Raw genomic sequence first — 14,336 nt, forward strand, 5'->3', positions numbered from 1 at the left:
GGAAAGTATGCAAATTCCAAAATCCTCACATTCATTCATTTGTCCTTTCAACAAACATTTATTAAACTCTTTGTATGGGCCAGGCAGATACAGATAGGCAAACATAGTCTCTGCCCTAAGAAGAGCTTAAAGTTACAGAATTTAATATTGGTACATCAGTAAAATTCAATAGAAATATTTAAAATAGCCTGTGAAGACTCATACCACTCATTTGAGTCTTCTTATTGGTTTTCTACATTATATGCTTAGCTAAACTTTTTTGATGCTCTTTTATTAACACTCAAAATAAAATATTTCTTTAAAGAATATAGTTCATAAAGATTATTTCTAAAACTGAATTTTTCCCCTTATTTTTTATCATAGTTTTAGTGTTTGCTTCTATCTTTTATAGTTTAATTAAAATATATTTACATTCTTTAATACCTCCTAGAAGGCATAATAAAAAGAAAGGGGATATTAATCTAAGCAGTTTATAGTTTTATTTAAGGGTTTTTCATACCTTAAAATATCAGGTAAATTATTGGTGAGATCATCTCTAGGCTTATAAGCATCATAGTACTGCCACACACTAGCTGAATAATTTTAATCAAATCATTGATCTCCTCTTCTATAAATCGGGCATGATAATTCTTATTTAACCAATTTTGATTGTGGTAGAAATAAATTAGATAATCTTTGTGAATGCATTTTATATAACTATATTGTTTTACATGATGTTTGGTTTGTGTTAACTCTCCCACAGGAGTATCTGCTCATGATAGGACTCAGTAATTGGATGTTCTGGGCTGCCTATTTCTTCACATTCCTCTCTTTGTATTCAGTTATCATCCTTTTGATGTGCATGATTTTCTTTGCCAAGGCAAGTGTCTATTTCACTGTAGTATGCTATAGCCAAACTTCGAGAGGAAAAACATATAACATGGTATGGGCCTAATGGATTCAAGTTGTCAGGAAGTGAACACGTGCCTATTGTTGACTCCAATCTGGAAATTCAGGAGCTGCTTAGTCTCTCAGCAAACTAAACTTTAAGTTTAGATGTGTGGACGTTTTGTAGTTAATGAATTGTTTATTCATCTCCCTGAGGTTTGTCATTAGTTTCACTAGGACTATTAAAATATTTAAAGATGTTTCATTTCTCCTCTGTTGTTTTACTGTGATGCCATTTAGAGTATGGCTCAACTGGCTTCCTGATTATTTTATTAGATAGAACCTGTGCCAGTCATCCAGTACAGTGACCCATCTCTTGTCTTCGTCTTTTTGCTGTGTTTTGCCATCGCCACAATATTCTTCAGCTTTATGGTTAGCACGTTCTTCAATAAAGGTGAGTCTAAAACTCCTGGGAAAGATAATTAGTGACTCAGTGGGGATTATATTCGGAGGCTTCTGTGACCTTCATTTGCCATCTCATCTGTAGCCTCTCTTTATATTCTAACTAAAAAGACAAGTACTGTAAGTACATGAAATGATAAGAAAGGGAATGAAGGGAGCAGTGAAAATTAATATATAGTATACACGTGAAAAAAGGATAAAAACGAAAATAAGGTCATATTTGAGGATTCTTTTTAACCTTTATCTGCTGCTATGCATATGGTATCTATTTAACCATCCAGCAGGAATGGTAACGATTGAGATGGCTTCTGTATATTCTAGTGGAGGGAATAAAGTCTGTCAGTATCTGATGATCTGCAGTATGTCAAGAGAAAGAAAACAACAAAATTGCTTGCCTGAAAGAAAGGGTCCATGTACTTCATTAATAGATCTTTATTGTGTGTTTGCTGTGTATTTGAAATACAGTGTCTGTCCCATAGAGCTGTCATTGACCTTGTGGACATGCATATCATATGCACAAAAAAATTATTTGATAGGACATGCAGAGAGCAATGAAAATTTATGCATCAGTATACATAGGAAAAAAGGATTAAAATACTCCCACTTCATACTGAGATAAACCTACGAATGCTTCTTATAGAGGTTAGTTTTTAAACATTTTTGAAAGACTGGAAGATTGGAATGGGAAGTCAAGTCAATGGATGCAAGTATCTAAAAGTCATTCATTGAGCTGGCCCGGTATCTAATAAACAAAGGCAAGCAAAAATTGTTTCCTTGCTTTTTGAGGGCTAACATGCCAATAGCAGTCATGACCAGTAACTCTATTTCATTTTATTTTTATTTTTCTCAGTACATTATCATGAGTATTGTTAGTTAATGGGTCCTTACAAGTCACATGATCACATGTACAACCTATAAGCAGCCAAAACAAACAAACAAATAAAACCAACCAACCCAGGAGGTAAAGAAAAGTGGTGTGTCAATGTAAGGCAGAATGTGATAATATACCAAAGAGAAAAATGAGATAGTTAGAAAACAGATACTGTCATTTCCTGTTTCTGGAATTATGGCAGACTAGATGTTTAGAACATTTTTGTACGTGTCTTTAGTTTATATGTGTTAGACTTTCACTATGGTACATATGTAGAAAAGGAATTGCTGGGTCATAGGGTTTGTAAATGTCCAACCTGACTACCTGTGTCCAACACTTCCAAAGTGGTTCTGTGCATTTACAGCCCTACTGGAAGAAGATGAGAATTCCTATTATTCCATACCCCTGCCAAAATTTACTACATCAAACTCTAATTTGTGCCATACTGGAGATATGAAATCCTATCTTATGGCAGTTCAGACCTGCATTTTCTCACTTACTGATGAAGCTGAGTGTTATTAATATTAATATGGGTCATGTGTTTCCTTTTCTGTAAAATCTGTTTGTGCATTCTTATCTATTATGATTATTGATTTGCAGGAGTTATTTATATGTTCCTGCTATCTACCTTTTGTTAGTTGCAAATGTGTTGCAAAACTTGTCCCAGTTTGGAGCTCTCAGCTTTTATTTATGGTGTCTTTTAATAGTTACTAATTTTAATGTGATCAATCTTTTCCTTTACCAATCTTTTCCTTCACAGTTTGTGATATTAAATATTTCAGTGAAAAAAATTCTGTACTCCAAAGTCATAAAATTATCTTCCTGTGTTCTTTTGTGTGTGGTATGATGTAGCAAATTGATTGTTCTCCCGAGTGCATAAGCAACATGTGATAAACAGTTCACCTTTTCCTCACTACTCTGCAGTACCTACTCTGCTGTATGTCAAGTTCCCATTCATGTGTGCATTTCTTTGGAGGCAGTCCTTTCACTGAAAGAGAAATTAAGAAAATAACCCCGTTTACACTTGCACCAGAAATAATAAAATGCCTAGGAATAAATTTAACCACAGAGGTGAAGGACCTACATTCTGAAAACTATAAAACATTGATGAAAGAAATTAAAGAGGAGACACCATAGCACATACGCTCCCCAATGTCTATCACCCAGCCACCCATCCCTCCCACCCCCCACCACTCCAGCAACCCTCAGTTTGTTTCCTGAGATTAAGAATTCCTCATATCAGTGAGGTCATATGATACATGTCTTTCTCTGATTGGATGTCCTCTTTTTCTGTATCTCTATCTCTCTGGGAATTTCAGTGCAGTATTCTAATTATTTCTTCTTTGAATATCTGCTAGAAGTTGCTGAAAAAGCACTGGGAAGGATTTTAATTATTGATTCAATTTCTTTTATGACCTTAGGCATTCAGGTTTTCTAGTTCTTTCATTTTTGGTAAGTTGTATTTTCTTTAACTTATATTTTTAGTTTTGAAATTTATTGGTGCAGTATCATTAATTTAATATGGTTTCTTATGTTTTTAATGTCTTTGCTAATGGCTGTCATGATATATACTCTTTTACTCCTTATACTAGTAATTTGTGCCTTCTCTTTTTTTTCTTGATCAGTTTCACAACAGGTTAGTTAGCAGTATTAGTCTCTACAGAGAATAAGCTTTTGGCTTTGTTGATCCTCTTACCATTCCATAAACTTTGTATTTATTGCCATTTTTTAAAACTTGTGATAGTGTATGTTTGTCTTATTTCTTTTAATAAATAAATTTAAGGCTAGTCATTTCCTTTTTAATACTGGTTTGACTGCATGACACAAATTTTGATACATAAGCTTTTTCCTGTTGTTACATTAAAATGTTTTATAATTTTCCTTATAATTTTCTTCTTTAATTATTCAAAGATGTGTGTCTTAAATTTCTGAACATATTGGGTTTTTATGGATATCTTCTGGTTATTGATTGCCAGTTTAATATAATTCCTTTGAAATTTGTTAGGATTTACTTTATGACCTAGTCAATGTCCAGTTTTTTAAAAATCGGTATTCCAAATATGTTTGAAAAAAAATGTATATTTTGGGGTGCCTGGGTGGCCCAGATGGTTAGGCGTCTGCCTTTGGCTCAGGTCATGATCCCAGGGTCCTGGGATCAAGCCCCGCGTCGGGCTTTTCCAAGCTCGGCGGGAAGCCTGCTTCTCCTTCTTCTACTCCCCCTGCTTGTGTTCCTGCTCTCGCTATCTCTCTGTCAAATAAATGAATTAAAAAATCTTTAAAAAAAAAAAAGGTATATTTTGAGGTTGTTTGGGATAGTTGACATGTATTTTCATTAGGCCAAGTTTGTTAATTCTGAGAAAGATGGTTAAAATTTCCACTATGATTGTACATTTGTATATTCTAGAACTTCTATTATTTTTTGCATTATATATTTTGATGCTATTTTATCAGGTGTATCTAATATATTGTCTTTGTTATCTCTTATTTGTCCCCTCTCATTCTCTTTATAATTTTAATTTTAAAAAAGAATGCACATTGATGAGTATATAAAACATAAGTGTTCTAGTTGGTGAATATGGAATGTAGAGTGAGATAAAGAGGGAAAGGAAGAATCATTACTAATAGTGGAATAATACGTTGTACTTTATAATATACCATTTTTATTTAGATGCTGAATTTTAACTCCTGATGATGTTAATTGGTTTATTAACAGGAATTTTCTTGTTAGTGTTTTATCAGAGTCACATTTTTGGAACTTTTCATATTCCAAACCATATCTGCTTTTGAGACCAACTTTGTGTTTCTGTTTATTCAAGTATCCTTCTTTTCCCCCAGTATCATGACATAGACTGAATCTCAGTCTATATCTGTATCTGGAAATACAATCTAGATATTTTCTGATTATGTCAATAATAGTCAATAATAGTATTTACATTGATAATTTTTATGTAAATTTCCATTAAGAGCTATAATATTTATAGTTACTACATTATAGAATGATAAATTCCAAAAAAAACAGTTACTGAAATGTTTAATTTCAGCCTCTTATGCATTCAAAAAATACTTTTGTGCACCTATAAAGTGCCACTCATTGTATAATGGTAAGCAAATGGTGAACAAAACAAATCTCTATTCTCACTGTGCTTATTTTATTACACTCTTCCAGTAACACAGATATTTGTAGTTTAGGTTTCTGCATGTTGCTTAAATTGACCTTATAATTTCCTTCTTATTTCCAGCACATTTTGCTGTTTCTGTTGGAGGTTTCATTTATTTTGCTACCTACTTCCCACTTGTTACAGTCTCTACAAACTTTGCACAAATGACATTCTCCCAGAAGCTGGCTTCCTGTCTCAGCTCAAATATAGCAATGGGGCTGGGAACTAAATTCCTAGTCAAGGCAGAAATGGAGAGTGAGTATTTACCTTATCAATTTGACCATATTCTCATAAGATATTCACAGTTTTAAAATTGATTAATATTGTTAAACTGTCCTTCAAAAAATGATATTACTTCATACCACCACCTGTCGTACATGAGCGCTTCCACATTCTCTCCATAAATTTACTCAAGTCTGTTAGTAGCTTTCCCTGCTCATTTGGAGTTCCTGGCTGCTGTTTAGTGCTAGGACTGGAAGCAAAACAGGTCTGCTTTTGGTGACTTTTAGTCTTCCTTTTTTCATCAGTGCAATATCTACACAAAAATTCTTCTAGTCTTCTCTTCTATAGATAGCATTTATCCCTGCTTTTCAATGATTATGGTTTTCTAAAATTATATTTTCCTGTGAACATTTAGCATGAGGAGGGGCGGAGAAGGAGGAGTCAGTGTCTTAACCCATAGGTTTGCTTATTTTTCTTAAAGTTTATATTCCTGACTTAGTATATTTTGTTTTTGTTTCACTCATAACTGATTGTTTCTGGCATGCTAGGAAGCATCTTACATGATTGCTTGCTCAGATGTGCTAAATTCTAATGGTATAAGAAAGTAACTGACTATAACAGGAATCTCTATAGAATATTAACACCTTTTTTCTTCACTCTTTAATTATGATGCAGATGGATAACTGTTTTAGTGTCAGTTGGCACCTAAATTAAATGTCAACTGTTATCTCTTAGAAATTGGAATTAAATGGAGTAACATCTTCTCACCACCCAAAATGGAGAACTTTGACTTTGCCCATGTACTGGGAATGTTTTTATTTGATGCTTTCTTATACGGCCTTGTGGCCTGGTATATAGAAGCTGTCTTTCCAGGGGAGTATGGTGTGCCCAAGCCATGGAACTTTTTCTTGCTGGTGAGTTCTAATGCCTCTGTTACTGAGAGAGGCCACAGTCCTTAGAACATATATTGTAATTTCTGTAAAAGCCACCATGAGCTAATTTGCACTGTCTGTAATTGATCCAATAGTTCGGGTGAAAGAATCATTTTAATGACTCTGCCCATTCATTGGCCTTTTCCTAATACATTTTAAAGCACCCAGTATATATAACCATAAATAATCTGTAGATGATGGCCTGTAACTCCAAACTTTAAAAACTCTGAGTATTCCATCGCAGTTACAGGCAAGTATTTCATAAACAATTAAACTCGGGCATAAAGAAATTAATATAGTATGGGTCTTTGGGTGGTATAAGAAGAGGTTTAGGTATGTCCCCTATCTGGGCACTCACCACCTGTTTTATATCCTTGTTTAGCACAGATGTCTTAGAGTCAGAGCCATAGCATGATGGGAATCATGTATATCTTGCCCTCCTTTTTCAGTCTTGTTTTTATTGGCTTATGTATTGGTAAGAGAAGATATGACAAGGAGTGATACAATCATTTTTGCTATGACCTCATTTTGGAGCAGTTTTCATTTGTCCCTCTTGGACAGTTATGATTTTAATAGAATAGTCTGCTTTTATGCCTTGGGGATTCAAATTAAGCCACTTAGCTCCAAAATTTAATCCCAAGAAATTTTCAGCAATCCATCTCAGTACAAAAGGTAACAGGCTAAAGTATTTTCTATTGCATCATTTTTCAATCCCATTGCAGTGATTTCACTTTTATTCCCCCCCCCCCTTTTTAGCGCTCTCATTGGTTTGGGGAAACACCTGAGGGAAAAAAGGAAACAAGGCAATTTTATGAAACAAATGAAAGCAAGTATTTTGAAGCAGAGCCTACTAATTTGGTGGCAGGTATCCAAATCAAACATTTGTGCAAGGTATTGTTTCACAAATTTTTTTCTTCTTGATGGGACTGAAATTTAGTTTATAGTTCATTGTAAATGATTATTACTAGAGATACCAAGAAAAAGATCACATGCTAATAAAAAGTTGTGGCCATCCTGTTTACTTCCTTTGAGAAAAATCAAAATTAAAATTTTTCAGTATGTAATAAAAAGTCACACATTTCTCCTTCCTCCAGAATAGATTCAGGTTTTCTATAAACTATATGGTGTCTTCCACAAATGCCCTCATTTTAAAAAGTAGAGTCTATTGGAGATGAATAATTTGAACGTATGAACATTAATTTCTGTTCGCAAATGTTTTGCATTTATCTGTTATGTAATCTCTTCTCTGTCAAGGAATTCATCAAGGGAGGACTTTTGAATCTCTTAATTTATCTGCACCAACTGTAGGCATGTAGTATTCAGGTAACCTATACATTGGCTGGCATTGCCTCTCAAACGTCTACCTAAGCTTGGTTTGAGCTCCTAACCCCGAGCCTTGGGAAACCCAGAACCCTCCCTGCAAATACAGCTAATTTTGGAGATGTGTATATAACCATCAACAAAACAAAACAGCCTACTGAATGGGAGAAGATATTTGCAAATGATATATCTGCTAAGGGGTTAATACCCAAAATATGTAAAAAAATTCATAAACCCAACACCAAAAAAAGAAATAATCTGATTTAAAAATGGGCAGAGGACCTGAATAGACATTTTTCCAAAGAAGATGGCCAACAGACACATGAAGAGATGCTCAGCGTCACTGATCATCAGGGAAATGCAAATCAAAACCACAATGAGATATCACCTCACACATGTCAGAATGGCTAAAATAAAAAACACAAGAAACAACAGTGTTGGCAAGGATGTGGAGAAAAGGGAACCCTCATGTACTGTTGGTGGGAATGTAAATTGTTACATCCACTGTGGAAAACAGTATGGAGGCTCCTCAAAAAATTAAAAGAATTATCATATGATCCAATAATTCTACTATTGGGTATTTACCCAGGGAAAATGAACACACTAACTCAAAAAGATATATGTACCTCAGTGTTTATTGCAACATTATTTACTATAGCCAAAATGTGGAAGCAACGTAAGTGCCCATCAGTAGATGAATGGATAAGGAAAATGGGTGTGTGTGTGTGTATATATAATGGGATATTACACAGTCATAAAAAAGGATGAGATTGTGCCATTTGACACAACATGGGTGGACCTAGAATGTATTATGCTACATAAAATAAGTCAGACTAAGACAAATATCATGTGATTCCACTGATAAATGGAGGCTAAAAAGTGAATAAAGAAGTAGAACCAGAACTGTAAATACAGAGAATTGATGGTTCTAGAGGGCAGCAGGATGGGAGTTTGGGGAAAATGCGTGAAGATGAAAGAAAGAGACAGGCCTCCAGTTATGGCATGAGTAAGTCAGGGGAGTAAAAAGCAGAGCATAAGGAATATAGTCAATGATGTCATAATAGTGATGTAATGGAGCAGATGGTAGCTATACTTGTGGTGAACATAGCATAATGTATAAATTAAGTTGTACATCTGAAACTAATGTAACATTGTGTGTCAACTATAACCAAAACTAAAAATATTGAGTAAAACCCTTGTTTTAGATGGAGGAATATCTAAGGTGGTGCCTCAGGGTGCCGTTCAGTCAAACAGTAGGGACAGTAACAACTTAGGGCATTATTTGTCAGGAACCTCAACAGAAGCCAAAGGTAAAGAAGGACCATCTCAAATATATTTGTAGGGGTGGCTTTTGTGGTCTGATTGAGCAAAATTTAAAATTGTGCTATAAGAAATACCCCTAACTTCTTTAAAAGGACTGAAATAGTAAAAAACGAATAGAGGCCTTTGAACTGCCAAACACCTACAAATAGAAAGCAGGCTAGAATAAAACAGCTGCGGCCATGGGATGCTTTTCATGGTGAAGGAAGGATGATTGAGAAGTCAGAGTCGAGAATAGAAAGTAGAGTCAAGAACCTTGGAGAATTATTCTCTGGTCTTGAGTCCTAATCAGAGAACTGCCAACAATGCCAAATAGTAGATTTCAGAATTTCATTTGACTGCTTTATGCTTCTTGCCTTCCACTTATTTCACTGAGAGTATGTGTAGTGGTTAATTTATGCATATCCCACTAGTTTGTGTTAGATTTGTGAGGATCCTGAGTGGAAGATGGTAGATTTCAAGTCCCTTTGGATCACAGGTCTTCTGTTCTAGAGTAATTGTACTCTAAGAGGTAATCTCTAGAAACTAGACCACAAGAGGCTCATTGACACCTGGACCTGATTTAGATGACAAGACCCTGGACTTTGAGCTGATGCTATAAATAGTTGAGACATTTGTAGCACTGAGAGCAGGTGAAGGTGTTTTTATGTGAGAACAAAATGAGTCATTGGAGGCAGAGGGTGGACTATGTTGCTGGCAGCCTTCATGATGGCCCCCAGGGATCCTCACTGAGATTCATATTTTTGTACAGTCTCCTTCTGCAGTGAATAGGCTGACCTTGTAACCTGTATAATACTGTGCAAGTGAAGTATGGGACTTCCAAGGCTGGATCATATAAGTCACTATGGCTTTAGGCTTGGTTGTGAATTGCTTGCTCTGAAGATAGCACCATGCCATTCAAGCTGCTCATATGGACAAGAACTGAATCTTCCCCAAACAATCAGTATGAACTTGAGTAGACCTGCTTGGAAGTGGATACCCTGATCTTGATCAGGTCTTCAGATGACTTTAGCCCAGGTTGTCACTTGATTGCAGCCTCAGAAAGACCCTGAACCAGTTTCACCCAATTAATCTACTACATGACCATGCTTTTGCGGGTGGGCCCAGTCAAAGCAATAAGAAATATACTAGTGAGAGGAACACCAGCATCACAAATAAGGGCTGGCAGTAGGAGATACCTTAACAGAAATGGACTCACTAGTAGCAGTGGAGGTAACATGAGTCCAACGTAACAGAGGATAGGTGGTGACACAGGCAGGAACAATTTTTCTAATAAAGTGTCAAGTATGGAGTGGCAGTCTGGGACACCTGGTCCACAAATGATGGTTAACAGAACATAGCTCTCTTGAGGCAAGATAGGAGGATAGCTAGTGAGGATATTGCCCAACCTGTACTACCAGAAGAAATAAAAGTTGTATCATCAGGAGCTAAGACAGCACCCGATATATAAATTCATGGTGGTCTCCACAGTTTCCAGTGTTCAGAGCTCACACTCATTGACTGAAGGAGGGTCTGGATTGGCTAGGTAGAAGTGCTCTGCAACATCACAGGAAATGTACATGATAATGAATACCCGAGTCCTACAAAGGGACTTCTAGCAATTTACTTGGGTAACCATACTTGGAGATCCAAAGTACCATCCCGATCCTATTGTTAGAGTGAGGCTGTGTGCAGGCTAGGTAATAAATGTAATCTTGGCTTTTGATGACTTACAGTAGGTACCCTGGGACTACAGTGCCATCTAGTGGACATTTCTATAGTTGCCAAATGTATAATTAGAAATGACATACCTGACGATGTAAACCCTTATCTTGACTCCTTGGCCTCTGGGGAAGAGCTATCCTACTAGAAAAGCCAGGGGGAATCCTTTGAATCTTCCTACTCCCACTGGCCAGGATGGTAAATCGAGGGCAATATCACATTCTTGGGAAAGTGGCATAGATGCAAGCAGCATGAGTAGCAATTCCCCTTAACCCCATTTAACTCTCCACTCTGGTCCTTGAAAACCTGCAGAATGACAGTGGATCTACCACAAATTCAAATAGTTCACCTATTTGCTGCTTTTGTGTCAAGTGTGGTAATTTTCACTTGTGGTAGATTAACACAGCCTGAGAACATGATATAGAGCCACTGATCTGGCAAATTCATTTTTCCTGTACCATCAAAATGGGGATCAGAGATCTTTGTATTCATTTGAATGGACAGCAACAGTATATATTTTAGTATATGTGCTGCCGAAGCGAGCACAGCAACAGTATATATTTATTTGTCCAGGGTTATAGGCTCTTCAGCTCTCTGTCCTAATATAATCTGAAGGGAAATGGATTAGCTATACATTTTGCAGATCATCACTCTGGCCCACTATATTGATAATTGGATCAGATAAGCAAGAAATGGCAAGTTTCTTGGAGGCCTTGGTCAGACATGTATTCTCAGGAGGGGACAGATAAAGCCTATAAAGATTCAGAGGCTCACTACATTAGTAAAATTTTTAGGAGTTAGTGATCTGGTATCTGCCAGTAATTCTTTCCGAAGTAAAGGATAATTTAGTGTATTTTATACCTCCCACCATGAAAAAGGAAAATAGTGCCTGCTGGCTACTTCAGGTTTTGAAGCCAATATATTCTGTACCGGAGAATACTGTTTTTACTCCTATACCAAGTGACACCAAAAACTGCCAACTTTGAGTGGAGTCTGGAGCAGGAAAGGACACTGCAGCAGGTCCAGGATGTAGTAGAAGCACTCCTGCTGCTTGGTCATCCCAAGTCAGCAGACTTTATGGTATTTGTGGGTGTCATACTGGGAAAGCATATCATGTTGATTTTATGGTAAGCCTCAATGGGCATCTAGTGTTCTGGATCAAGGCCATGCCATCAGCAATTGAAAGAGAGAATTATATTTTTCAAAAAACAGTTCTGGCATGCTGTTGAGCCTTGGTAGAGATGAAGCAACTGATCATGGGATACCAAATAACTGTATCCAGAAATGGCCATCATGAGCTGGGTCCCATCATGAGCTGAACCATCATATCAGTAGGGAGAGGCAAGACCAACAGCTACCCATCATAAGATGGAAGTGGTATATCAAAGACTGAACATGAGCAGAATCAGTGGACATCAGCAATCTTTGTGAGCAGGGGATCTAAATCTTGATGTCATCCATGACTATTACTTCAGTACTTCTCCCTCAGTTCACACATGTGGCCATACTGAGATCTCATATTAACCAACTCACACAGGAGGAAAAAGTTCCGAGTTTGCTTCACAGGTAGCTCAGCTTGGTACATGGGTGAAGGGAGCTACACTGGAGCCCCAAATAGGAATAACCTTGAAAGACAAAAGGGGAAAGAAATCCTCCTAAAGGACAGAACTTCAGGCTATTTTCCCGGTCCTCCACTTTGTGTCACAGGATTGACCCGAAACCACTGAACTGGGCAGTGGTGAATGATCTGGCAAATTAAGGGCCTACAGTGAGAAAGACTAGAATATTAGGGACAAGAAATTCTAGGGTAAAGGCACATGGATGGAACTATAGGAATGAGAACAAAGTGGGAAGATCTTTGTAATGCATGTTAACATCCACCAGAGACCACATATCACAGAAGTACTAAATAACCATGTAGACAAATTGACTCAGGTGACATTAGCCAGCCTCTGCCATCAGTAATCATACAAGTGGTACAGGAATAGAAATCTGTAGCGGCAGGAGTATAAGCAAAACTGATTAAAGTTGGAGTGAAGAAAGCAAAGAGAAAGAATGACATGAAATGAATTTGGTGGTATAGTCATAGTATAAACCATGCAGGGGGCCTTGAAGGCCATGATAAAGCTTGGATTCCATTTTTTTAATATTAGGAAATAATTATTGGCCTTTATTATTTTTTCTCCCAAGTTTTTATTAAATTCCAGTTGGTTAACATACAGTGTAACAGTTTCAGGTATAGAATTTAGTGATTCATCACTTAACATACAACACCCAGTGTGCATAACAACAAGTGCCCTCCTTAATATCCATCACCCATTTAACCTATCCCCCCACCTACCTCCCCTCCTGTGACCATGTTTGTTCTCTATAGTTTGTTTGTATTTGCCTATTTGCCTGCCTATTTGCATTTTTAAATAGCTTGTTTCTTATTTGCCTCTCATTTTCCCTCCTGTATTCATTTGTTTCTTAAATTCCACATATGAGTGAAATCGTATGGTATTTGTCTTTCTCTGACTGGCCACTTTCCTGAGCATTACACTCTCTAGCTCCATCCACATCATTGCCTCACACCAGTCAGAATGGCTAAAATTAACACAGGAAACAACAGGTGTTGGTGAGGATGTGGAGAAAGGGGAGCCCTCTTACACGGTTGGTGGGAATGCAAATGGGTGCAGTCACTCTGGAAGACAATATAGAGGTTCCTCAGAAAGTTAAAAATAGAACTACCCTATGATCCACAAATTGCACAACTAGGTGTTTACCCAAAGAATATAAAAATACTAATCTGAAGGGATACATGCACCCCAAATTATGGAAGGAACCCAAATGTACATCAACCAATATTGACCTTTATTAAGTAGAGAGACATGATCTAATTTATTTTTCTATGAGAACACTCTGGCTGCTGTGAGGATTATGAGTGGAAGAAAGAAGACAAATTGGAGGCTTTTATAATAGCTTGGCTAAAATGTGGCAGTGTGGACTAGTCTTGTGGAGATAGAAGTATAGAGATTCAGAATATATCTGGGGTTAGAGCTGAAAAGATTTGCTCTCTGGTTGGATTTAAATTTGAAGGAAAAGAAGGAAACTAAAGTAGTTGGTTTTGTGCCTTGAGCACTTGATGGTTGGTGGAGAAATTTATGGATATTGGAGACATTGGGGGAGAATTTGAGGTTTGCTTGGTTAGTTGGTTTTAAAGTGAAACTTTGAGAAATTAAGAGCTTCATTTTGGATGTAAAACTTTACACACTTATGTAAGTAGAGATTTCAAATAAGCAGTTCATGAGCCTGATGCTTTGGTCTAGGGAAAAGAGAGGATGAGGACACCTAGGGAGAAAATATTTATTGCCACTTGGAGTAAAAGAGAAATAGCTTTTTTGGTTACACAAAATGTTTTGCTTTATTCACCATCAATGGGTTATACTGGAAGGAATATATGTTTAAAGTCTGAATGAAATGGGCTTGAATCCCAACTTTTTT

At 36.7% G+C, this 14,336-nt stretch overlaps 1 protein-coding gene across 1 annotated transcript in view; it reads left to right on the forward strand.

Annotated features, from left to right (window-relative positions):
- The window catches only part of LOC116626774 (ATP-binding cassette sub-family A member 3-like), a 199,460-nt gene that overhangs the window by 14,820 nt on the left and 170,304 nt on the right, over positions 1–14,336 (forward strand). Inside the window, exons 5-9 of the mRNA XM_032396277.1 lie at positions 743–859; positions 1,204–1,321; positions 5,440–5,613; positions 6,316–6,494; positions 7,269–7,403. Of these exons, the coding sequence (XP_032252168.1) occupies positions 743–859; positions 1,204–1,321; positions 5,440–5,613; positions 6,316–6,494; positions 7,269–7,403 (723 nt within the window). The remainder of the gene's footprint in view (positions 1–742; positions 860–1,203; positions 1,322–5,439; positions 5,614–6,315; positions 6,495–7,268; positions 7,404–14,336) is intronic.

Source organism: Phoca vitulina, unplaced genomic scaffold (assembly GCF_004348235.1).
Source record: "Phoca vitulina isolate PV1807 unplaced genomic scaffold, GSC_HSeal_1.0 scaffold90, whole genome shotgun sequence".
In the NCBI taxonomy this organism is placed as follows: Eukaryota; Metazoa; Chordata; class Mammalia; order Carnivora; family Phocidae; genus Phoca; species Phoca vitulina.